General features: G+C 43.6%; 1 protein-coding gene across 1 annotated transcript in view; it reads right to left on the reverse strand.

The window, feature by feature from the left end:
* Positions 1 to 24,940, reverse strand: part of NPAS3 (neuronal PAS domain protein 3) — a 981,309-nt gene that overhangs the window by 7,828 nt on the left and 948,541 nt on the right. Inside the window, exons 8-9 of the mRNA XM_088829495.1 lie at positions 21,106 to 21,299; positions 16,820 to 16,926 (exon numbers count right to left, since the gene is read on the reverse strand). Of these exons, the coding sequence (XP_088685621.1) occupies positions 16,820 to 16,926; positions 21,106 to 21,299 (301 nt within the window). The remainder of the gene's footprint in view (positions 1 to 16,819; positions 16,927 to 21,105; positions 21,300 to 24,940) is intronic.

Genomic DNA, 24,940 nt, shown 5'->3' on the forward strand with positions numbered 1-24,940 from the left:
CTATGTTTGTAGCAGGACTTGATTCCATCTGGGGCAGTCATGGTGTGAAAGGAAGGATAACAGGACTGCAGATCTTGCTGGCTCACAGAACGCTTAATGCGGCGTGGATGTTGTCAAGGGAGGGTTTGACGTCAGATGGGACCACAGGCAAATCTGGATGTGATTTATTCATGGCTTCGAGGTAGCCCCCTCTGTGATTCTGGATGTCTGAATGGTTCCGAAGATGCCTTCCCCCTGTCTTTGATCATTTCACCTCAGCGCGAGCCATCTCAACCTGTCTCCTTATACATCGGTGCCTTTTGATCCTGTTGAACAGAATTTATAGCATGAACTAAATCTACATGGGTCAGCTGGGAGATTCTGGGGAGAATTTGCTGAACGTTGGAACAAAATACATTCCCTCACCAAGTCAGAGAGAAAGGCTGGCCTAAGGGAGGCACAGGATTGACTTGGCTAGAGCTAAACAGAGTGACAGCTCCGCACGGACGCTGAAATATGGCCCCAAATGAAGGAACAAGTAAAAACAATCAGTAATGTGAAACGGTGCCATTAAATACCCACGGAAAGAGAGCTTTAAAATGCAGATGTTAAAAGTGATACTTTAACCAAAATCTTGCCAAGTTGAAATGGATTTGATTTGTATCTGGGTACTCCTGAGCTAGTAAAAGGGGGGAAAGTGCAGTAAATCAGCCCCTGGAATAAAGTGCTGTGGATGGGAAGGGTTTAAAAGGATGCCGGAAACGTGCACAACCTGCTGTTATCACTTGGATAGGATTCTCAGTGACTGCACTCCCACAACAGCGCGCCGGCTGGCTGGCCACTAGAGGGCAGTGTGCACTCGTCCACGCTGCCCACTTTTGGCATGTCCTTGTCTCCGTCTGCTAAAATGAAAAACCTCTAACTGCTGTAATAAATTTGGCTAAATTAGCTGCTAAATGGTTATCTCAAGTAATATGTATTTGCATTAATCATCTTGCTCTAAACCAGAACAAGCCAGAGTCCTAAAGACGTAGTAAATTCATATTGTCCATTTAATTATGGCTAATAAGTGCTTCATATACAATAGTTTCATGAAGTACATTTTGATTTTTTTTGGGGGGGAGGGGGTGTGGATGGATAAAGGGAAGTCACTTTGGAAAAGAGCTGTGTTTAAGGCTGTGAAAGCTCTTCCCGTTGTGTCTGAGCTACTCTTCTTGGCTCTGAAAGTGATCAAATATCAAACCTCCACATACTTTATCCATAAACACATAAACTTCAATGCTTTTCTCTCATTCTCTTTTTTTTTTTTTGGTCGCAAAATACACCAAATGGATGGTTGTAAAATTTAATACTTATGTTTCAACAGTTGCCTGAAAATGGCTTGCTTTGATGAGTGCTTCAAAGAGTGATGAGCTCTGTTCTGAAACTATTCTACAGTTTAGGGTATTTTTAAAACCCAGAACTGTTACTTGTCTTGGTGGCGAGGCTCCACAGGTAGGATTGTACTCTGCTTTTGTAGGCAATTGTAAGTTCTGCCATTCTGCATGCATGGCTTCCCCAGCTACAAAACTGCGTAGTGAAGCTGAAAGCAGTAAAATATTGACTCTGCCATACAGCTCTTCTGTCAAACCATTGTTGCATGCAACAAGATGTGCTTTTATTCAGATCCTCTCAGCCTGGTTAACTATTAATAGAGGAACGATGGGTTATGAAATTCTACCCACTATTTTCACAGAGAAAACTTAAGAGTACCCCAATCAGTGGTTGGTGTATAATTCTTCCTGCTGTGTATCTGGAATAAGGGCTTATTTCAAAAGGTCTTACACTTTTTAATAAAGGCAAAGAGACTAAGAAGTCCCTTTTTTAGAGTCACATGAAGAAAACACTGAGATGCTAGGCCAGCCCAGCCCAGCCTGGCTGGGGATTTTGGACTAGAATTTAACCCAAAGCATGCAAAAATTAAAAAAAAAAAAAAAAAGTATTCCACAATGCAGTGCTTTGCTGTTGTTTAGTAGCGTCAGTCTAATCCAACTTTTTGCAACCTTCTGTCCATGGGGTTCTCCAGGCCAGAATACTGGAGTGGGTTGCCATGCCCTCCTCCAGGGGGTTTTCCTGACCCAGGGATAGAATCCACGTCTCTTATGTCTCCTGCACTGGCAGGCAGGTTCTTTACTACTAGCGCCACCTGGGAAGCCCCGTGCAGTGCACAGCAAGGGGGCAAAGTGAGACAAAAATCATAAAGCCAAGTAAGAATCTGCAGAATCAACATAAAGATCATTACCCGCTTCCTAATAATACTTTCTTACTTATAAACAAAGAAGCAAAATCTTTCTGGAATGCATGACCAGTGAAACATCAGCTTTGGGAGTGGGCCCCATGTGTGTGTTGTGAAGGGACAGAAAGGCTTTATTTGCTAAAAGACTGATGTGGTGTCACCTTTTTGGGTTCAGGCAGCATGACTCGGGATCTGATTAGGTGCATCTGTGTTTCCTGAGAAGATAAATACAACTTTATTAGGATACATGGTTACATGATATTATTTATCACCGAGGCCAGGGGCCATCTGGCAAAGAGAAGAGACCTCAGTGAGAGACAGGAAGGCCAGGTAGGCTTAGTGAGGAAGTGGTGGTGAAAAGACTCGGGAGGAGAGGACCCTTGAGGGGTTCCCTGTGGAATCAGGAGCTACTTGAGTGCCTTTACTTAATATGGTCAACACCACAGAGCAGATCCAGGGGCCCATCACTATCAGCTCAAGAAGATAAGTTTGACTTAATCCATTGATTTGCTCTGGGCCAGTCTGACAAACGGAATTCTGAAAAGGGAGACATTCTAGCATGGTGTTAGATCATGACTGTTTCCCGAGGATCAGTGTTTTCTGAATGACACCCCCCCCCCCAAATATGTCTATGGGAATCTAGATAACGGAGATAAGACTGGCTCTGAGTTAGCTCCTGTTGTTCAGTTGTGTCTGACTCATTGCTTCCCCATGGACTGCAGCACCCCAGGCCTCCCTGTCCTTCGCTATCTCCCAGAGTTTACTCAAACTCTGGCTCAGTATGTCAGTATGTCATCCAACCATCTCATTCTCTGTCACCCCCTTCTCCTCCTGCCTTCAATTTTTTCCTTGCTGCTGCTAAGTCACTTCAGTCGTGTCCAACTCTGTGCGACCCCATAGACGGCTCCCCCATCCCTGGGATTCTCCAGGCAAGAACACCGGAGTGGGTTGCCATTTCCTTCTCCAGTGCATGAAAGTGAAAAGTGAAAGTGAAGTCGCTCAGTCATGTCTGACTCCTAGCGACCCCATGGACAGCAGCCTACCAGGCTCCTCTGTCCATGGGATTTTCCAGGTAAGAGTACTGGAGTGGGTTTCCATTGCCATCTCCGAATCTTTCACAGCATCAGGGTCTTTTCCAGTGAGTCGGCTCTTGGCATCATGTGGCCAAAGTATTGCAGTTTCAGCTTTAGCATCAGTCCTTCCAATGAACACCCAGGACTGATCTCCTTTAGAATGGACTGGTTGGATCTCCTTACTGTCCAAGGGACTCTCAAGAGTCTTCTCCAACACCACAGTTCAAAAGCATCAATTCTTCAGCACTCAGCTCTCTTCACAGTCCAACTCTCACATCCATACATGACCACTGGAAAAACCATAGCCTTGACTAGATGGACCTTTGTTGGCAAAGTAATGTCTCTGCTTTTTAATATGCTGTCTAGGTTGGTCATAACGTTCCTTCCAAGGAGTAAGTGTCTTTTAATTTCATGGCTGCAGTCGGCATCTGCAGTGATTTTGGAGCCCCCAAAAATAAAGTCTGACACTATACAATTAGCTCCTACTATATGAAATGTTGCCCACAAGATCACCCCAGTGCTTTTGTTTTTCCAGAGGACCTATAAAAGAGGTCACAGTGGAATTTTGCTTCTTTTAAAATGAACAGGGAATAATTTTTGCTTGAGGCTCTAGAACATAAATGTATGATTTGTGGATGAAGTTTCTTTTTTTTTAAAAATCATACTGGCAAATCAGTTGGATCGTTCCAGCTGTGCCAGAGGCAGGATCTGACAGCTTTCCCTGAGCTCATGTGGTTCTAATCAGCTCAAGAAGAAAAGCCACCTTGGTGCCAGTTTGAAAGGGATTTTTAGTTCGTAGTAAGTTAGACAACTTGATAAACACAAAAACTTTCTCGATTCTCTCTAATCCAGGGCTGTTATTTTTATTTTTGGATTCTAGCTTTAAATAATGGAGAGAAATGAGAGACTGTTTTAGTCTATTTTACAAAATCCCTTTCGTGGAGAAAAACAGAAATAAGCATGATGTAAGTTACTTGATATGGGCTTTGCAGATGCCTCAGTGGTAAAGAATCTGCCTGCCAATGCGGAAGACACGGGTTTGATCCCTGGGTGGGGAAGATCCCCAGGAGAAGGAAATGGCAACCCACTCCAGTGTTCTTGCCTCGACAGTCCCATGGAGTCCAGAGGAGCCTGGTGGGCTACAGTCCATGGTGTTGCAAATAGTAGGACATGTCTAAGCACGCGTAAACAAAGTTACTTGATACAGAAGTCCTTAAAAAATAGTTAATTGTCCCTTGAAAAGAGATAGACACTCAACAAACCCATGAGCCCAGGAGAACGTTCATAACAATATGTTCAAACTATAACGAGAAGAAACCGAGAGAGAGGAATACTCATGTGAATCATATTTTCAGTCTTGCTCCATGATATGGTCTGAGTATTTCTAAAACATAACCTGGCATCTTCTCTTTAATTAATCTCAAAGTTTACTTTCTGCTGTCCAAACTTTTTGGTAGAGCAGCCTCTGTGTGCCTACTGAACTCAATGATCACATCGTAACATTTCCAGAGCGATGTCCTTAAATTTGGGCAAGAAGAATTAGTCTTTTTTCCCCTAAGTATTTATTTCTGGCTATGTTGGGTCTTCATTGCTGTGCTCAGGCTTTCTCCAGTTGTGCTGTGCGGGCTTCTCATTGCATTGGCTTCTCTGCAGAACATGGGCTCTAGAGCACAGGCTCGGTAGTTGTGGCACACAGGCTTAGTTGCCCCGTGGCACGTGGGATCTTCCCAGACCAGGGATCGAACCCATGTCCTCTGCATTGGCAGGCAGATTCTTAACCACCAGAGTACCAGGGAAGTCCAGGAATTAATTTTTATTTAAGGATCTCGAAACACTGAAATGGCCTTGTCTTAGGTTTTGGAGGGTAAATGTGAAGACCGGGGAGGCTGAGTGTGTAAATTTCCCAGATGCCCCTACAGTCTTGGCTGGTCCCAGGCATAACTGTGGATGCCTCTGCTGCTGCATTAGAACATGCTCTTTCAAGCTCCGAAGTCTTCCTTTCAGCTGCTATGGCTCAGCTCTGAGAAAAACCAAGAAGCTGTCACGAGCGCTATCCCACCTTCCAAGCTACAGATGCCTTTGAGTTACAGACTGTGCTCTGCAGGACAGGGCTGACCCCACATTTGTGAGAAGAAGCTATCAGAGATGAGGAAAGGCTTAGATCTTCCTGGTTGAACCATTCCAGCCCTGCTCATCTGACCATTTTTGTCTCTGAGTGTCAAAATATCACCCACCTCTAATTGTGAAAGAAATGGCGAATATAGTTCAAAGAAAAATGTGGTGGGCTTATGTTTTAGAACATGTGACTTTTTACATCACCTGTGCATTTTATGCCCAAAGACGGGATGCTCAACTTGATTGATTTTCTTTTTGAAAAACCACCCGGTCTCTTGGTTTGCTTAGTGGCAGGCATACAAGAAATGTCCTACTTGTAGAGAAAATCTCCCCACCCCACCTCCAACCCCCTTCAAATCCGACGAGCTCTTGCCAGAGTGCACAACCATGGCTCTGCATGCAGTGACCAGCAGAGGGATTTCAGTGTTCCTGGGGAAAACTGTGTCCGCAGAGATAGACTGGTGATTGAAAGGACATAAAGGAAGCCTGTGTCTGTGGCAGGAACATAACTCTCTTCGTAAATCAAAACAAATCAGTCCAAGTTTGCCTTCAGAAATATGGAGGAAAAAAGAGAACATGCTCTCTTCCTGTTGGGCCGTTCTACAAAATCAAAGCCAAAGATTCTAAATAGTGAGTTACTTGTGCCTTCAAAAGAAGGAAGCAGTCTAATTCAGTTTGAAGAGGAGATGAAGAACACATCTCAAAAGCGGTCTTTTAGCAGAGTGTCGCACAAAAGGACATTTTAGAGGTTTGCATATGCACTGAAAAGCTGCAGTACTTGGTGTATTCAGGTAAGTATAGAATCAATAGGAAATGGTGAGATCATCGGGGAGTTCACACTGGACATTCACACAGCTGGACAAAGAGCTTCATTATCGCCATGGTGATATGGGGATGCATCTGCTGCAAGGCTCACCCTGCACCCCCACCCCCACCCTTGAGCTACCTTCATCAATGGCTGCAGAGAATGGGGAGCGGGGGGGGGTGCTTTCTGCTAGAAACTCAAAAATTATTTTCGACTTCACTAATGTGGAGAGCATGGAAAGCTGGGGGTGTGCAAGAATTGCACTTTCGACTTAATACCACAGTTGGGTGCTTAGCTATAGCCACTGGTTTTCTTTCTACATTCACAAAACTGGCAGATGAAACATGAAAAAGAATACTGACTCTTTAATCTCTGCTTCTCCACCTAAGGCCCAAGGCAGGCTGACAGGGAACTTCATTCTGGAAACAGGACTTTTTTTTTTAAATTCTGGATTACTTTTTCCTCTGCTTTTGAAAACTGTGGGCTATAGGGGAATGAACCTGACGTAGACTTAAAACAAGAACAAGTTTCTTTATCTAAAAAGTTATAGTCCTTGATGCTTACAGGAAGGTCATTTTCAAAACCCACAAGAGAAACTGCGTTAGAGCCAGGAACAGTGCATTGAGTGCTTTATTTACTTGCAATAGAGACAGTTTTTCATTTAGAACTGCTCATAGGATCAAGCAAGGCTTTGATGCCATGCAGACTTTCCTATAGATTTTGCAATTAGTGAACTGGATGTCTTAAATAGCAGGCATCCACAAATTGGTTTTTAGTTTTTTTGTAAATTTATGTGCTGAGCAATATTTGGTCAAGTTTAATGATATTTGATACTTAATGTGAGTTAGAGCTTAAGGACAGAAGGCTGTGCATGTGTGGATGGTCTGTGAATGACTGTGCATCATCTATGGATTTTCCCCCTAATACCCTAATGACAGGCCCAGCTTCAATCGCTATCTGTGTGATTTATAACCTCAGAAGAGGTTTTTTTCCTGTACCACTGCCGATGGATAGATTTTTATTAACTGTTAATATCGAATCATGCAGAAAACTTTTCATTGATTGAAAACATGTCAATTAGTTAAATTTAAAAAATAAATTCCCCTTTTGTTGATCATAATGTGCAGAATTGGAGACCAAGGCTTTATTCAACATGGAGAGGATCATGTTCTAGGACTCTAAGAATCAAAGTAATGGCTGGCAAGAGTGCATCTGAGATCTTAGATTTTTTTGGTTTCAGTCCAACCAGGGAGTTTTAGTACTCTTTATTCCTGCTCTTCTTGACCTGGGACAGTTAAGAATATTTTTTAGCCCCCATACCATCTTTTTTGGTGGGGGTTTCTTATATAAGGGACACTGAACTCTTCAGCATGGAATTAAGGTTTGTGACCAGGAAATCAGGGAAACGGTGAATTTATTCACTCATTCAAGAAATAATGGTGCTGAAGGTGACTTCTGTGCCAACACTGGGGGACAGCAAAGGAAGCAGAGCCTGGTGCCCACCTGTCTTCCTGTCTGAGTCTCAGTTGGTCCCAGAAATTTCGTTTCCCTTCCCGGGGACTGATTGAGGTTTGGAATGTGATGAAACCTCAGACAGCGGAGATCCAGGGGGAAGTCTCTCAACCGTGGGAGACTGTTGAAAAAGTTTCCTGCCTTCTGAAAGTAAGGATTTGCCTCTCTTTGCCTTTAAATAGGAGACAGATGCTTATCAGTCACTTTCACTAGTAAGTTTATCACAAGGATGACTCATGGAAAGTAGCGTGGAGGCCTGTGAGTACACAGTGGATCCATCCTGGCCTGGGTGAACTCCTCACTCCCTTTAAAAATGAAAATGACATACTGGGATGTAGGGAGACCTACAGAAAGGTAAAAGATGAGGTGAATCTTTTAGTCTTTTTGTTTTATGTCTCTGGCAGATCCTGTGTTTCAAGATGCAGTTACTTCACTAAGTCTACTATCTCTACCAAGAAATATCTAAGTGGTGAGGCATAGGTAAGGAAAGATGAGTGTTCCATAAAATCGGGACTATTTAAAGGAGCTTAGGCACATTTCACCTGTTCTGTTAAATTGTCAGAAATCCTGCTGCTTTATTGTGAAAACATTACAGATTTTCTCAGGTGCGGGCATCATTGATTCTCCTCTGAATAGCAAATCTGCTACTTCTTTTTGAGTAAAAGGACTCTCATTTGGGGCTCTATGACTTCCACCACGCCTCAGGGAGATAAACCTTGATTGTTTAAACCAGCCATGGTAATTCCATCCAGTGCGTGGCTGAGGCTGGGGCATTTGATGAAGGCACTGGACAATGAGACTTTCCTGGAGAGCCTCCAGGGATATTTTCTTTCAAAAAATGAACAGAAAGTAGCAGCTGACCCTCTCCTGACTTTGGACACTGTCCGATGAGACACATTCATTAGCGATGCTACAGTTTTCCTTTGATCACGGAGGGAAAGTGAAGATGATTACAAAGAAAGTTTATGTCATTTTTACTTGGGTTTTCTGTTACTTCCATAGGTGGGTTCTGGTGCCTCCCCAAGAATTCAAGGAGGCCAGAGAGGGGATGGGCGTTCACCAAGAGGTTCAAATCACCTGCTCCTTAGTCAACCCTATATTAATGGGAAAACACTGTATACTCAACACATACACAAATTAAAGCCTATGTTGCTCATTTGTGTTTTAATTGAAAAGTTTGACGGTTTTTTTGGGAGGTATGCAGGGTGTCATTAAATCTATATTTCAAGCAAAGTAATTTAAAAAAAATGCAATGTCATCTTGTCCTTTATTTTGTAAGAAGTAATGGATTTGGTTTTATTTAGGGTAATTGATTTTGGTTAAAATGGATGATTTAGAAGTATTTTTTTTTGATAGTGCTTTAGAACAGCTGATTTCTCTCAAATATCAGGTGTTTCTTTTTATGATAATAAAAAGCAGCTACTAACTGAAATAGTAATAAGGAAAACCCCAGGAATCCATGTTAGAATTGTATTAGAGTGTATCAATGAAATCGAAGCTCTGACTTCCTCTCTCAGCAGAGCGAGAAGATCATGTGTTGTATTTTGTGTCCTCTCGTGTGGTCTTTGAAGCCTGGGATGCCCTTACCACCTACCCTTCCCCCAGCCCCACCCCCAGCACTGCCATATCTCCTGCCTTCTTGGCGTCTTGCCACCACCGTTCAGTATCTGGGGAGGATGTGCTTCCTCTGGAACGCCTCATCCTCCTTTGGTTGCCCCCACCTCTGGGGCTCCTGTATTTTGTTTATACACCATAATTGTCTTCTCTTTATGCCACCTTTTCAAATTGGGCTGTTTTTGTGCTGTCTTTTCTACTAATATGTAAGCTTCTTGAAGGTGAAGACCCATATTTTCATCATTTTTGAAATTTTGTTCAGTTCAGTTCAGTTCAGTCGCTCAGTTGTGTCCGACTCTCCGCGACCCCATGAATCACAGCACGCCAGGCCTCCCTGTCCATCACCAACTCCCGGAGTTCACTCAAACGTATGTCCACAAGAGTCGGTGATGCCATCCAGCCATCTCATTCTCAGTTGTCCCCTTCTCCTCCCGCCCCAACCTTTCCTAGCATCAGACTCTTTTCCAGTGAGTCAACTCGTCGCATGAGGTGGCCAAAGTACTGCAGTTTCAGCTTTAGCATCAGTCCTTCCAATGAACACCCAGGATTGATCTCCTTTAGAATGGACTGGTTGGATCTCCTACTGAAAAACTTTGTCTGTAGTAAATACTCAGAAACGTTAGATGATCTTGAACAGGGGAAATATGACTGTCCTATTCACACATCAAGTACCTAGACAAATACTATCCTGGGGAAAAAACTGACTTTTGCTTACAAGTGGACAGTTACTACTATCTCCACCCTATTAACTTTCTCCACTGATAACGCAAAACTTTATATGCTTGTAAAGAAGTTGAACTCTTAATCGAGTTATCAGACTTGTTTCATTTGAACACTGATTGAGATGCCCTCAGAGCCATTTGACTATTCACATTTTTTAATACTATTAATCAAATTCATCTCTTGGAGGGGGATAAATGAAGTCCTTCAGAGGCACCAGAGATCAAATTGCCAACATCCGCTGGATCATGGAGAAAGCAAGAGAGTTTCAGAAAAACATCTATTTCTGCTTCATTGACTATGCCAAAGCCTTTGACTGTGTGGATCACAATAAACTGTGGAACATTCTGAAAGAGATGGGAATCCCAGACCACCTGACCTGCCTCTTGAGAAACCTGTATGCAGGTCAGGAAGCAACAGTTAGAACCGGTCATGGAACAACAGACTGGTTCCAAATAGGAAAAGGAGTGCGTCAAGGTTGTATATTGTCACCTTGCTTATTTAACTTATATGCAGAGTACATCATGAGGAACGCTGGGCTGGAAGAAGCACAAGCTGGAATCAAGTTTGCTGGGAGAAATATCAATAACCTCAGATATGCAGATGACACTACCCTTATGGCAGAAAGTGAAGAGGAACTCAAAAGCCTCTTGATGAAAGTGAAAGAGGAGAGTGAAAAGGTTGGCTTGAAGCTCAACATTCAGAAAACAAAGATCATGGCATCTGGTCCCATCACTTCATGGGAAATAGATGGAAAAACAGTGGAAACAGTGTCAGACTTTGTTTTTTTGGGCTCCAAAATCACTGCAGATGCTGATTGCAGCCATGAAATTAAAAGACGCTTGCTCCTTGGAAGGAAAGTTATGACCAACCTTGATAGTATATTAAAAAGCAGAGACATTACTTTGCCGACCAAGGTCCGTCTAGTCAAGGCAATGGTTTTTCCCGTGGTCATGTATGGATGTGAGAGTTGGACTGTGAAGAAAGCTGATCGCCGAAGAATCGATGCTTTTGAACTGTGGTGTTGGAGAAGACTCTTGAGAGTCCCTTATACTGCAAGGAGATCCAACCAGTCCATTCTAAAGGAGATCAATCCTGGATGTTCATTGGAGGGACTGATGCTAAAGCTGAAACTCCAATACTTTGGCCACCTCATGAGACGAGTTGACTCACTGGAAAAGACTCTGATGCTGGGAAAGGTTGGGGGCGGGAGGAGAAGGGGACGACGGAGAATGAGATGGCTGGATGGCATCACCGACTCTGTGGACATGAGTTTGAGTGTACTCCGGGAGTTGGTGATGGACAGGGAGGCCTGGCGTGCTGTGATTCATGGGGTCGCGGAGAGTCGGACACGACTGAGCGACTGAACTGAACTGAACTGAACTAAGATCACTAGTCGATTTGTATTTTACTCCATGTAAAACAATGCCTTCTAAATACCAGTGTGGTCAGTACTTCTCAAACTTTATTAACTGCATATTTGGACTCAGTAAATGTGAGGCTTGGCCTGAAATTTGGCATTTCTAGGAGAAGGCAGTGGCACCCCACTCCAGTAGTCTTGTCTGAAAAATCCCATGGACGGAGGAGCCTGGTGGGCTGCAGTCCATGGGGTCGCTGGGAGTCAGACACGACTGAGCGACTTCACTTTCACTTTTCACTTTCATGCACTGGAGAAGGCAAAGGCAAACCACTCCAGTGTTCTTGCTTGGAGAATCCAGGGGACGAGGGAGCCTGGTGGGCTGCCGTCTGTGGGGTCGCACAGAGTCGGACACGACTGAAGCGACTTAGCAGCAGCAGCAGCAGCAGCAGCATGCAATGGAGCAGGGATGCCCAGCTGGTAGGCAGGCCCTTGCTGGTCTCTGTTCTCTCTGTGTGCCTGACCTTGGACTTAAAACCCAAATTAGCACTTGCCAAAAAGAAAAAAATAGGTGTAAAGTAATAATACTAATTCGTTCCTGCATAAAAGCCTGACTTAATTTTGTTTCCGTGTGACAATCTTTTTAGTTAATGGACAGGCTAGGCTGACTTGGCTTCTGAAAAAAGGCAGATGTGCCAGCTATTACGTGCATTTCCTTTCGTGTGAATTTTCATATTCATATGGAAGAAGAGGAAAAAACTCATTTGCTATGGCGGGGGGAAAGTCCAGCCAGTGATCAGGTGGCAGCTAAATCCCTGAAGACCCAGCCTTGGAAAAATCTAAGATCAGAAAATACATCCCCTGTGCCATCTGCACGTGGCCCACCCAGCAAACTACCCCTTCCCTCCTTCCTTCACTGAAGCCTTCTGCAGGCGATGGCTGCATACCCAAATCAACAATTCAATTCCCCCTTTGTTTGTGTGGCAGATGACAAATGCATGGAGGGCATCTTGTGTTTCCTAGGCAGGCAGGGCACTTACTTTGATTGATGCTCGGTTGTGGAAAAAAATGAGCTGGGAAGGAATTACAATGGAGGGCCTGCAGACTGGAAGGGGGTATACTAATTAGTCCTGCATTAAGCAGTCGGCTTGCATTTGGCGATGAGACGCCTTCAGGAGGGAAGTGTAGGGGTTATTGATGCAAAACAGCATGGAATGCATTATGCCAGGTAGCTGTGTATTCGTTTTGTTAGGAAGTATAGAATTTTGTAATTAAGAAAGAAACAGGCTACTGTATTTTTTTTAACACCTCCCCAATGCATTGGGTAGGTGGTGCTTTTTAACTTTAATGATCTCACAGACAAGCTGGAAGTCCTCCTCTCTTTCAGAAATAACTCTGCCAGAGTTTTCTCATCCTGGGCCCAGTTCTAGGAAGGGAAAACTGATGCCACTTCTGTATTTTCCGGCTCCTTTTTCCTCCCCTAAACCTCCACTGCTGCAGAGCCTTGAGCCTTGCAGCTGGGACACAATAAAGAGAAAGGAAGTTTTCCCCTCAGGCCACTCTTTCCAGGTTGTAGAGAGTCCTTGCTGATGTGACCTGGGAAGAACCCTAAGGATATCTCAAGGCAAAAGGAGCATCTTCTGTAGACAGGGACGAAAGCACAACACAGGGTGTGTTTCTCTGGTTAGCACTCACGGTTTGCCCTTCCATTTACTGGACTGTAGGCAGAGGCACAGCAGGGGAGGGTCGAGCCATTCCTATAGGTAAGGGGAGTGTGTGACTCCAGGGTGACATGACACTAAGGATCGCAGCCCACCAGGCTCTTCGGTCCATGGGGATTCTCTAGGCAAGAATATTGGAGTGGGTTGCCATGCCCTCCTCGAGGGCATCTTCCCAGCCAAGGGATAGAACCTGCGTCTCTTATATCTCCTGCTTTGGCAGGCGGGTTCTTTACCACCAACGCCACCTTGGAACCCTGGAAAGCTTCAGGGTGATAGGCAAAAGGGCTCAAATCATTGCTAATGTGGGTGATTTAAAGTTCAAACTTTAAAATGTTGATTTGCTCAGTCTGGCCTGAAGAATCAGTGAAGCTGGGTTCAGTGACTCCAGTGAGGTGGCATAAGGAAAGAAGTATCACACGGGTCTTTGGCACAGTGTGACGGAAGAGGACCTAAACTCCCTTGCTTTTGTCATTTCACTAACCCACTGTACTGGTGTGTATAATGCAATTCTTAGTGATTCTGTTGCAACCCACTGAACTCTCAGGTGTCTCGTGAACCTCGTGGCAGAGTAAATGGTCCAGAGTTGTTTGGTTCACTTTATCAGAGTTGTCAAATCCTGGTACAGCTGAGCTTTCTTTTTACTTTTCTTATTCTAGAAACAAGCTCATCTATAGATTTACAGTTGCCTATGCTAGGAAAATAGATCCGAGTGATAAAGATAGCATTTTGAGTTATCAAAGGCTGTCAGGTCTTTTTTTCTTTTAAGTTTTATCCATAAACTGGAGCATAAGACAGATCTCAAAATATCAGAAGTATGATCAGATGACTACAACCCGCCTTTCATGGACAGAGCCAGGAATTGTGCCAATAGCTCTAGGAGCAAAAACTAAATAGTTAATGTGGTTTATTTTTTAACCATCCCTTTGTTTCAGAATTCTGTCTTATTCTTGAGCTGCTTCCATGTCACCATGACCTTCTCCTGCCAAGAAGGCACAGTTGAGGCATCGTTCAGTAATAGCCTAGGGCTCTGGACAAGCAAGATGCTGTGCTGGCTTTTTGCCTTTTCTTCCAGTGTTTACACAACCAAGACTTATTACATGCTCTGTCATTTTGTTACTGGGCTGGCTTTGGTTTGAGAGTTAGGTAAACATCAGACATTCCATCACACAGTTTTAGACTCAATCTTACTTTATAATGATGTTAATGTTTATTGTACAAAGCGAGATGCATTTGTATATTTTAGCATTTTATTTCAGCCACAGAATGCAAAACCTGACGCTGGCATCAGTTTGATGTGTGTGTGTGTGATTGAAGATATTAAGCGCTACAAGAACGCTGAAATTTCAATCTGATTAGGATCAAAATTCTTCAGGATCAAAACACTCCTTTTTCCTCCCCCTACAGTTTTACTAATTGTGTGCTACTTGACATCGTGGAGTTATTCCACAGCGTGATAGCTAAATATGTGAAGTGTATTTTACTGTGCTGAATTATCAACTCATACTATTTGTTTTTCTTGCGTTTAAGGTTATTAAAAGAACTTAAAATGAGAAGTCATGTGTATAAGAGTTGAAAGACTGAACTCAATCATTGTTAGCAGATGAAATCATAAAGCAATAGCCAGTATGTCAATATCAAGTAATGAAACAAAAATCAAAAAATTTGAAAGCATACCTTCTATGTTTATTAGTTGGCAAGACACCAGAAAAATTAGGATACTAGCACAGTACTGAATGGTGGACAGAGTTGTTTGTTTTCAGCACTCTCGAATTATTCTGGGTACTGAAAACGAGATAAAAGTAGATCGGAAAGGATGACTTCAAATGTATTTGTTGGAGACCTTTGCTTTATGGGAAGAAATGAACTGCCCTGGCTCACTGTTCCTGAGGAATTGTATTTCTTCAAGTTGTAAATCAAATCCCAGAGAGATAGCATGACGTTTTCCAAATAATAATGGAGTATGACAACGTTCTTTTTTGTCAGCATCAGGTTTCTGAATTTAGACCTCGATTAAGATTCCAGAATGGAAAAGCACCGCTCACCAGCCCCCCAACTCCACAACCACGTGCATGGCCTATGACTGTGTCTTACACACACTCATTCATTTTAAAAGTCTGAATCTCTGGCATGTCTGCATCACAAAATATACTCACAGCTTCCTCCAAAGATCCTGAGTTTTCTCCATTTTCTCTAAATTCCCAGCTACAGAGAACCCGATGTTTCTTTTCAGCATCATTTTTTTCCCCTCAATTAATTGAAGAACCATCTGCTCCTGTGATCCCCGACACCCATTTGTTCTCAGCAACAAGTGCGCTCCCTAAATCCCCGGGGAGCCATACCAAGGCACGCACTCAGGGTTGGGAGTAGAATCTGCCAGAGCTGCCTCGCAGACAGCCTTTTCCCGGAGACACAGCATATACAGAACTTGACACTGACCTCCCTTCCCATGTCAGTGCGGCTAACGCAGGGTTCAACACACAGCACAAGGTGCTCGCACTCTGAGACTCCGGCTAGCTGACTGTCTCTCCATCATGCTCCTGAAGGTCTCAGTTTGAAATGAGTCAACAACTGCAAAGGGCAGGACAGAGCTCAAACAGCTGTCCTCAACCACGGCCAGAAAGGGAAGACAGCATTAACACAGAGGCCACCTGGCTGATCTTACTACATAAAAGCTTCTGTTTCAAGCCGAACCCTCTCATTTGTGTCCCCTTGCATGCAGTTAAAACCGGAGTTCAGAACTGGGTTTAGAACCTTCTAGGAATGTAGATGGCAGAGCCCTCATCTTCCAGGAAGAGTCTATGGAATAAGCATAAAAAGGACCTCTCACTGGAAAGGAGAGCTTCTTCCTAAGAGGGCCACAGTGCCTCCCGATGGGACTTGAGGTCCCTTGCACTCACAGTGGAAACAGCCACTTGAAGTCTGATGAGGATTAGGATGCTAGCGTGTGGGTCACTGTGTGCATCCAGCGGAGCTCTGCTGGCCCGGCTTTGCTTAAACGCCCACAGAAGGTGCCTTGGAGGCGAGCCTGCTGGTCAGGAGCCGGGAACCAGACTCAAAGAGCTGAGATGACTTTCGCCCTTCCAGGAGTCGGGACATGGAGGTCCCCGCTTCTCTAAATAACCCTCTTTGTAGAAATACAGTGAAAAGTCAGCGCCTTTGAGAGCTGCAGTATCCACACTCCACCCCTCCCTTCCCCCTCCCCATCCCAGGTCTGTGGCTAGTCAAGGAGGAATTTTTATGAGGCTCTGGCCTAGCTGAACTTGTCTTTTCCCACTTCTGTTTTGAAACGGAGACCACAAAAACTTCAGAGTGGAAGTAGCTCTAGAAAATGAAAGGGTCGAGAAGGCACTTAAGACAAAGGTCGCCCCATCACATCATGGGAGCGAGCACGCGGGAGACCACGAAATCCAGGGTGCGCACCTACAGATCCAGCAATTTCTCCAGGCCCCGAGATCCAGCTTTCAATCTAATGCCAATACAAGTTGAAGTGATTTATGTCTCACTTTTTCTCACTGTGCACTGACAGTCATCTCAAATGTGCAGGAGATGTGAAGGGAGAAATTGGCATGGAAACCAAAAAAAAAAAAAAAAAAGCATCCAGGAGAGAGGACCCCAGCTGGGCTGTCCCCGCGCACCCGAGGTACTTACAGTCCAAGTGACTGTGCCTGATGCCCTCGACATCTTCGGCGTGGATGAAGTGGTAGCATCTCTTCCCTACAATGTCTACGGGGGTCAGATCCATATAATCACTAATCCTACAAAGAGAAGAGCACAGGCTGGAAATCAGAAGCAGGGGAAATATACAAATAGTTCAATGACTTAGAAATAAGTCTACTGACAGTTTTCCTTGTACCAGGGCACCTGTGAGGACTTGGCACTGAGGGAAAACCCCTTTTAGATAAAATTAATTTTCTTTAACATGTAACAGTCCTTTTCTGAGGCCAGAACTGCGCTGGATCAAGCAGTTGTGTTGAAATAATTAGCTAGGTTTTTCTTTTCTTTCTTTAGTATCAGAATATGCATTTAGACAACATAATTCCATGAAATTATTGAGAATCAGTAACAATGCGAGATCCTCATTAGAGGCTAAGATAATTCAAGGTTACATAATAAAATAAAAACATGTTATGTTTATACCAAATGATTAGAGACACCTTTCATTTAAACAGATTGGTCTTCTATTGGGTATTTCCATGAAAAAAGGCTTCGACTGCTTCTTGGCACAAAATCCAAATTGGCATTTCAAGGGATATAATTTAAATGCTGAGACATACAGATGCCTGGGGGTATTATCTTTTTTTTGTCTGAGTCATTTGAGAGCTCAGCTCTCACTCCTGGCCCTTTTAACTGGGACTTTGTGGTGGATTCCACACGGAAACTTTTAAACCATTTCGGCAGCTCTGCCGGGCTTGTGCTCGACTGTACGTGTGTGTAAGCCTCTGTCATTGATTGTCCAGACGCCAATGTCCTCAGGCAGGAGCACAGAAAAATAGAACAAAAATTGGAAAACACGTTGGGGGGTGGAATCTGCCTGGTTTATACAAACACGCTGAAATGCTGCTTCTCTTCCTCCCTGTCCAAGTTCAGGTTCAGTTTGGTCTGTCCCAGAGAGAATTTATCTCTTGTTTAATTGATTCTCTTTACTGCCCCTGTGCTTTTTATGTTTTATGACTTATCAAATATTAAGTGAATCTTTAGCTATGACACCTTGAAGAAACCCGTGAGAGCACTGCAGGGGGAATGAAATCTGACCCCCAAAGGCAAGGAAATAAGAAACCAAACCAAACCAGGATAATATGGGACATAATGAAAATACCCTACCCAGGGAGTGAATTTCTCAGCGTCTAGCAATTTAAATCATATCTTTGGCCAAAATAGAATTCTTGGAGTGTTTTCTCAGGAGTCCTTGGTTTTCTGGTATAAAACGGATCAGCTGGTGTTTTCCTAAAACCATTAGTTGCTTTCCAAGCACAGTTCACACCCTCTTTCTGCAAACGAGTGAAAAAGAATGTCATTAAAGGCCCTCATTCCCTCCATGGTGTTTCTGGAATTTGCTGGATCCTCTGAAAGCATCAGAGGTTGGCTTTGCCCAAGGCTGTCCCGGGATTCTGAGGAGAGTCCAGGAGAGGTCCCTGGTTTCTAGTTAGCAATTCCCTAAGTAAACAATGAACCCTGGGGAAGATAGTTCTTTAGTTTGCTTTTTATTTAAATGAAATCCTTCAAAACAATGGAAACACTTGTGTGTACTCCTAGAGCCTGTTATCAAGGTGAATGTGATGAGCTCCATGTTCAAAAACCTCTTCATCTATGTTTAGAAAGCCCTAGACCGGTCTGATGACCTGTATATCAGGATCAAAATCCCGATGGCAACCTATACTCTGAGACCCAGTTTCCTCATCTGTGAAACAACTTCAGAGGCTGGTGAGGGTACTAATGAATGAAGTTATGTGAATGTAGCATGGTGCCCGGCACACAAGATATGCTGTTCTCTCAGACTGAGTATGCAATTACTTCTAACAGGGGTCCTTTTAAATAATTACTGTCATCTTCAGTAGGGAAATAATGCTGTCTTATACTGGCTAATAAGGGGTTGTGGGGAAAAAAGACATGTTTTAATGGGAGGAAAGATGCATGATCTCAATTACTAGAGTGGCAGCATCAGGCACCCAAGTCCATGGAGTGCATCAAAAGAATTAGTCAACCTGTGACCACAAGCCTGAGAATTAAGTGATGGCTTAGGGGTTTCTGGGAGCTAGGTAAATGAGATGAGCCTTCATTTTTTTTTTTTTTTTTTTTTGGTGGTGAGTGGTGCTGGTAGAACTTAATCAAGGGAACTGACATTTGTTTTCAAAGATGCAAAGCCATAGTTCATCCTTTGACTGTCCACCTGCCTCCCTGGGTACCCAAAGTGTTCTACATTTTAAAATAGAAGAGACTCCTTTATGGGCTGTATATTCTCTTTCGTGGGTGCACACATATGAAAGATCCCCACAGTGGTTATCTGGACCGCTTCCTTACCATTTAACCTGACTTCTGAAGAGAAATTAGAGACAGGGAACACAGGGAGGTCCTGCAGAGGTAGGGTGTATGAATCTGACAGATAGAGTTCAAGTCTCGGCCTCGGTCAAGACACTTACCCTCTCTCTCTAAGCTGACACTGCCAGGCGCTGGTGGACATGGGCAACACCAGCCTCCCAGAGCTGTCCTGAAGCTTCAATGAGACAGCGCTTTCAATGTGCTTCACATGGCGCCGAGGGCGTAGTAGGCGTCCAATAAATGTTAGCACTCTCTATTATTCCTGGCCAACTCGAGCTACTCATTCTGGTGAACCCATCTTCCTGATTCTCTGTGGCCAATGAAGAATGCCTTGGACATAGCCAGGTATATAGTCATGGTGATAAGAATCTTAATAAATACTCTCAAAACTTGACAAATAGATTGAACTACTCATTAGATAGTGACAGGCTCATGACTTCTCCCTGCCTGAACACCCTAAAGCTTGGGTGGGTTATCTTTTCCCAGTGAATCCTTTCCTCTGAATTAAAGCCTGACCGGGAAGGGCAGACTTTTCTAGCTTGATCCCAACATCTTTAGCGCTTCCCAGTGGACTGCATGTGGGTCCTGCCTGTCTTCTTCATGTCTGGGCCAGGGAGAGAGAGATCACTTTCCTAAACCACTTGACCATCCTGTTCTTTTGTTCCCATCCCACCCCCGCTCCTGTCCCCAAGAAAGAACAACACTGCCAAGCTTGCTTCCCACAGCCACATGTGAGCACCTCCCCTCCACCCCCTCCCCCTGCCCCGGGATTCTCTCTTCCTCAAATCAGCCTGATGATAGACTGGTGACTTCTAGGTGAAAGGTCTGAAGCGGCACTGTCCCATCTCCTTGTCCCTTGCTTTGTGCCTAATGAAACAGTGAACTTCTTAACCAGAGGCTAAAAAGTCCTTTTGTAAAAGCTCAGTGTTGAGAAAGGACTGCTAAGTCACTTATATGATGGGTCATCTTTAATCTATCCAAGTGAGATCTTCAGGCTTATGAAGTGTTATTGAAGAGTTCTGCAAATTTCTTTTTTGTCTTTTTTCCTCTGGGGAATCTCAAAATCTTATTTGTTCTCTACATGCTTTGTGGACTGAATGTTTGTGTACTTCCTAAATGTCTATTGAAGTCCTTACCCCCCCGCCCCCCACTCCTACCTTGGGATAGTATTTGGAGGTGGGACCTTTGAAAGTAATTAGGTTTAAATGAGGTCATAAAGGTGGAACCCCCATGATGGGATTAGTGTCCTTATAAGAGGGAGAAAGATCAGAGCTTGCCCTCCCATATATGAGAACACAGCAAGAAGCCAGGAAGACACCCCCACCCTGCACCCCACCCCTACCCCAGCCTGCTACCAAAGGAACCTCATCAGCCTGCACCTTGATCTTAGACTTCTCGGCCTCCAGAACTGTGAGAAATAAATGTCTGTTGTTTGAGCCATCCGGTCTATGGGGATTTGTCTCAGCAGCCCGAGCTGACTAGGAGAAGGTACTCAATGCCCATGTGAATGCTGCCCATCATGAGGCTGGGTCCGTGCAGTAGTCAGGAAGTGGGTCTGGCTGCGGCGTTAGGAGATAGCTCTTGCTGCATTGTTTTGCCAAGACCGTCTCAGCCCTGCTCTCTTCCTTGGGTTCTTGGCCAGAATGGGTCTCAGTTAACAGCATGTGGATACCTGGGTATCCTAATTCATCCCATTGATGTCCCTAATGTAAATCAGGGCAGCGATGCAAATTTCAAATAAAAAGCATGGTTGGTGTCAGTCCAAGCAGCCATTAAAAATAAGATCAGGATTTATAATGAGCCTCATTGGGAGAGTAAAATCCTTCAGACTGCTGAAAACACCAGCCCTTACCAATGTGCAACATACAACAGGGCAAACGAAAACAAAAACGAAGTACCTATTTTCACAGTAAATGATATTGAGGTCCATATTTACTCGAGTGACGAACATATGGCAGTCAATTCTGACTTCATTGATCGTAGGGGGAGGCAGGGCATGAGCCACAACCACGAGACCCATGATTTGGCTGGGGACGGTCCTCCCGTGGGACAGTGACACCCTCAGTCGTAGCCGGCCCGTTATGTGAATCACCTGGAATAGAACATTAAGTACAGGACACAGTCAAATTTACATCCGGGCTGTAACAGTACTTCTTTTGAGAAATGCAGAATCGCGTCTGGAATAACGAATGTTAGCTTGAATCTGGTGTAATCATAAGGGCTGTCAAAGTGCCCTGAGTGTCCTCAAGGCAAGAGACAAAAGAGAAATAGTCTTATACTCTGAGCATTTCTCACGGCAGCATTATTACTGTGCTATTGCTATTTTTCAGGACTTTTTTTTTTTTTTTTCACGTTCAGAGGAAGTTCACAACCAGATAAAAGGACAAAGTTGAGCCTGAGCGGCAAAAAGAAATGTTTGCGTTTTCATCCCTTACTAGTGGACAATATCTGTCCTCCAAATTTCTACTGAACAGGATTCCATAGACGTCTCTTTTCAGAAGTGTGGCTCAGAGCTTTCCTTCATTCTCAAAAAAGCCAAAGACTCCAGTGATTAAGAGATTCAGTGACAACGACATGAATGTGTCCTTTTGAACATAGACATTCCATGTTAGGCAGTGCTGAGTTACCTGTACATGTAACACCATGCTTTGTCGCAATGCCCTCTGGGATCAAAGGTCACAGGACCTTGGCATATGATTTGTTCCTTGAGCTCTTACCGCAGTAGATCAGGAAGGCTTGCACCATTTTGGTGACAGCTCCGAAGTACTTGCTCAGAAACAGGAGGGAGAATACTGTGCTGCGATTTTTGGTTTCTTAGCCAAAGTATGCCATGCCACCCACCCAGAACCAAACAAAGTTGGTTCATCATCTTCACATTATTTTCAATGATATGTTTTTATAAAGCCATCTTTTGAAAAAATTCCTTTGTTTACGAATTGAACATAGGAGATGAGTCACAATGTGAGTTTCCTTAAATAATGTTATGGGAAAATGAAATCATAAAAAGATGGAAAGAATGAGCATTTGTGTGACACTGCTTCTGGGTGATGGAAGGCACGTGTGTATATGTGTGTGTGAGGGGGTTGGAGGCCATGTGTGTGCACTCTAGTTGTGTTCCTCGGGCCCTGTGACAGTGTGGGGTACCCTCCAAACCAGGTTGCAGAAGTACTTGCCACCATTCCCTGTACCTTGGAGCTCAGTGTTGTAGCTGGTCGAGTTTCTGTGTTTGGTTTGCCTCTCCAAATGCACCCCTGAGCACCAGAGACACTTTTGAGAGTCTCCTTTTCCCTCCTTGTCAGAAGAAACTGAAGTGGGAAGTGGGTCTCTGACCTCCCTGGAGCAATAAGAACTAGCATCTGCTCTCCTTCCTAGGGGCTTGACTGGTAATTCCTCTTTCATTGTGTTTTTAAGTTATTCAGTCTTCCAAAAGCAAAGCCACGATGCTGTCAGTCAGGAAACAGGATCAAAGCTTATGGGGCTGCCCTTCAGAGTCCTGGCTGTTCTAAATGATACCTCTTCCCTGTCCTCCTTCATGTTTGAGCCCAGAGCTGTGGATCTGGAAACCAACGAGGAGGATTATTTAGGTTATTTTAGAAGCAGTTTTTTGACCACCCACATTGAAGTTGACTAAATTCATGCTTAATGCACCTTTGCTTTCAGCTTTGGTCAGACGAGCTACTTTATGAATATTTGAAAATGTTCCTAGAGGCAAGGATGCTAAAACATCATCACAGACACATATTTTTGCAAGACCTCATTAACTAATAAAGAAATAGCTAAAAGAAATGGGATTAGCTTCACAGGAGGGGTGTTAACAGTCCCTGGTCCTCCTCCCAGCTAGGCTTACATAGATGCTCATTTATCATTATCTGTCTTGTTTTATCAGGAACACTCAGCTTCTTGGAAAAACACAGATCTATAAATGCTCAGGAAAACTCACACCCAGAAATGATATGTTAAATAAATCCCTACTTGGTATTCTCTTCCAAAGCAATTTAAAGGCATCAGGGGTAGCAGACATTTGAGGAAGCCAGGCAGGCTACTGGGGAGCTGCGTGTATGTCAGAGCCACCCACCTCTGATCTCCTCCAGCTTTGCCCGTGGCCACTGAGCTGTTGAAAGGGGTCAAAAGTTGGGTTGGGCAGGGACCTAGATTTACCATCACCTGATTTTGTTCTCCTGGAGAAAGCCACTCTACCTCAGTGCATCTCTTTCTTTTCTGTGAAATGGGGATAATAATGACTATTCTGTAGTTATGTCATGAAAGTCAAAGGAGGCAGTGGTGGTAAACACTTTCTAAATCGTAAAGAAGTATAAAAATTTTCATTATAATTCTGTTTGCCCTTGAAAATAATAAGGATAAGGACTGATTATACATTTGATCTTGACCACAGGCCAAATAATTATTACTTTAAGGATCATGCCATTTTGTATTTGGGAGAAAATTTGGGAGAGTCTATTTTAGGTCATTCTCCTTTTCATTTTTTAAATGAGGAAAGTGGCTCTGTAACATTCCTCTCCTAACCAGAATTATCGGGCTTGGAAATGGCAAAGGGGGCCTAGAATCCATGTTTTTAGGTTGTGTTTGCCCCTGGAGAAGGAAATGGCAACCCACTCCAGTATTCTTGCTGGGAAATCCCATGGACGGAGGAGCCTGGCAGGCTATAGTCCATGGTGTTGCAGAGAGCTGGACACGACTGGGTGCTTGTTAGCAGCAGGTTGTGTTTAAGCATCATTTCAACTTTGTTATGCTTTTATATGTTTTAAGTGCATATTCATATTGAACCAAAACATTAGAAGTTTATACCAGATGCCAATTTACTGCCTTAAGTAAACTGTATATGAACCTTTGAAATGATTTCATATATGGCAGAAGCCCAAATTATTTGAAAAGTCTGAGAAACTATGCAAACTGGAAGGGAAAAAACACCTAAGAAAATTGCCAATGCAATAAACAAAGCAGTTGTCAAGAAATGTCAAAGAACATCAGAGTGTGTTTGTCTGAGTGTATGTACATCTGGGGGTGGGGGAGGGTGAGGTTGAAGAGAAGAAAAGATATGTTAGGTCCTATAATTAATTCTGGGGTTTAAATTATGGGATTTCCCCCAAACCCATTTCATAAGGCCAACAATTGGTTGGTTTTTTTTCTCTCATTGTGAGAAATTATGTTCAGATTTTAGAAACATGGCAGAGAACATGTATCCAAACAGTTTGTTTGTTTTACTTTGTAGTTGCTTTGAAGGCCTGAGGCTGGATAAAAAGTATTATCAGAAGATCTGGGTTCATATCCTAGCTCTGGCACTGCATAGTCATGCAACTATGATGCTCAGGGAATTGAAATGACTTGCTTACTTTCCAGGTCAGCATATTAGGGATTTAAAATCTAGTACAGAGAGAAGAAGTACTCTGTAAAGATGTCTTTTGTTTTCTTAATGAGGTCATCAAAGGGCACTCTTTTGGTTTTTTAGTTTCTAAAACATATGCAAGGAGTCTTGATAGGTACCAGAGAGAAGACCAAGGTGGATCAAATGTAAACCAGTTCTCAAGAGTTTACAGACTACACAGTGAGAGGAAACAAACAATTACTCTTAATATATTAAGACTGGGAGATGACACAGGGTCTGCTCAAGTGGTTTCTCCATTCTGGTTATATGACAGAATCTCCTGTGCAGTGTTGTTAAAGCATGGATTCCAAGGCTCCCTGCCCCAGAGATTCTAATTAGGTAGGACTGGG

The sequence above is a fragment of the Moschus berezovskii genome, chromosome 21 (genome assembly GCF_049115385.1).
Source record: "Moschus berezovskii isolate FMDL1 chromosome 21, NW_MosBer_1.0, whole genome shotgun sequence".
Taxonomy (NCBI): domain Eukaryota; kingdom Metazoa; phylum Chordata; class Mammalia; order Artiodactyla; family Moschidae; genus Moschus; species Moschus berezovskii.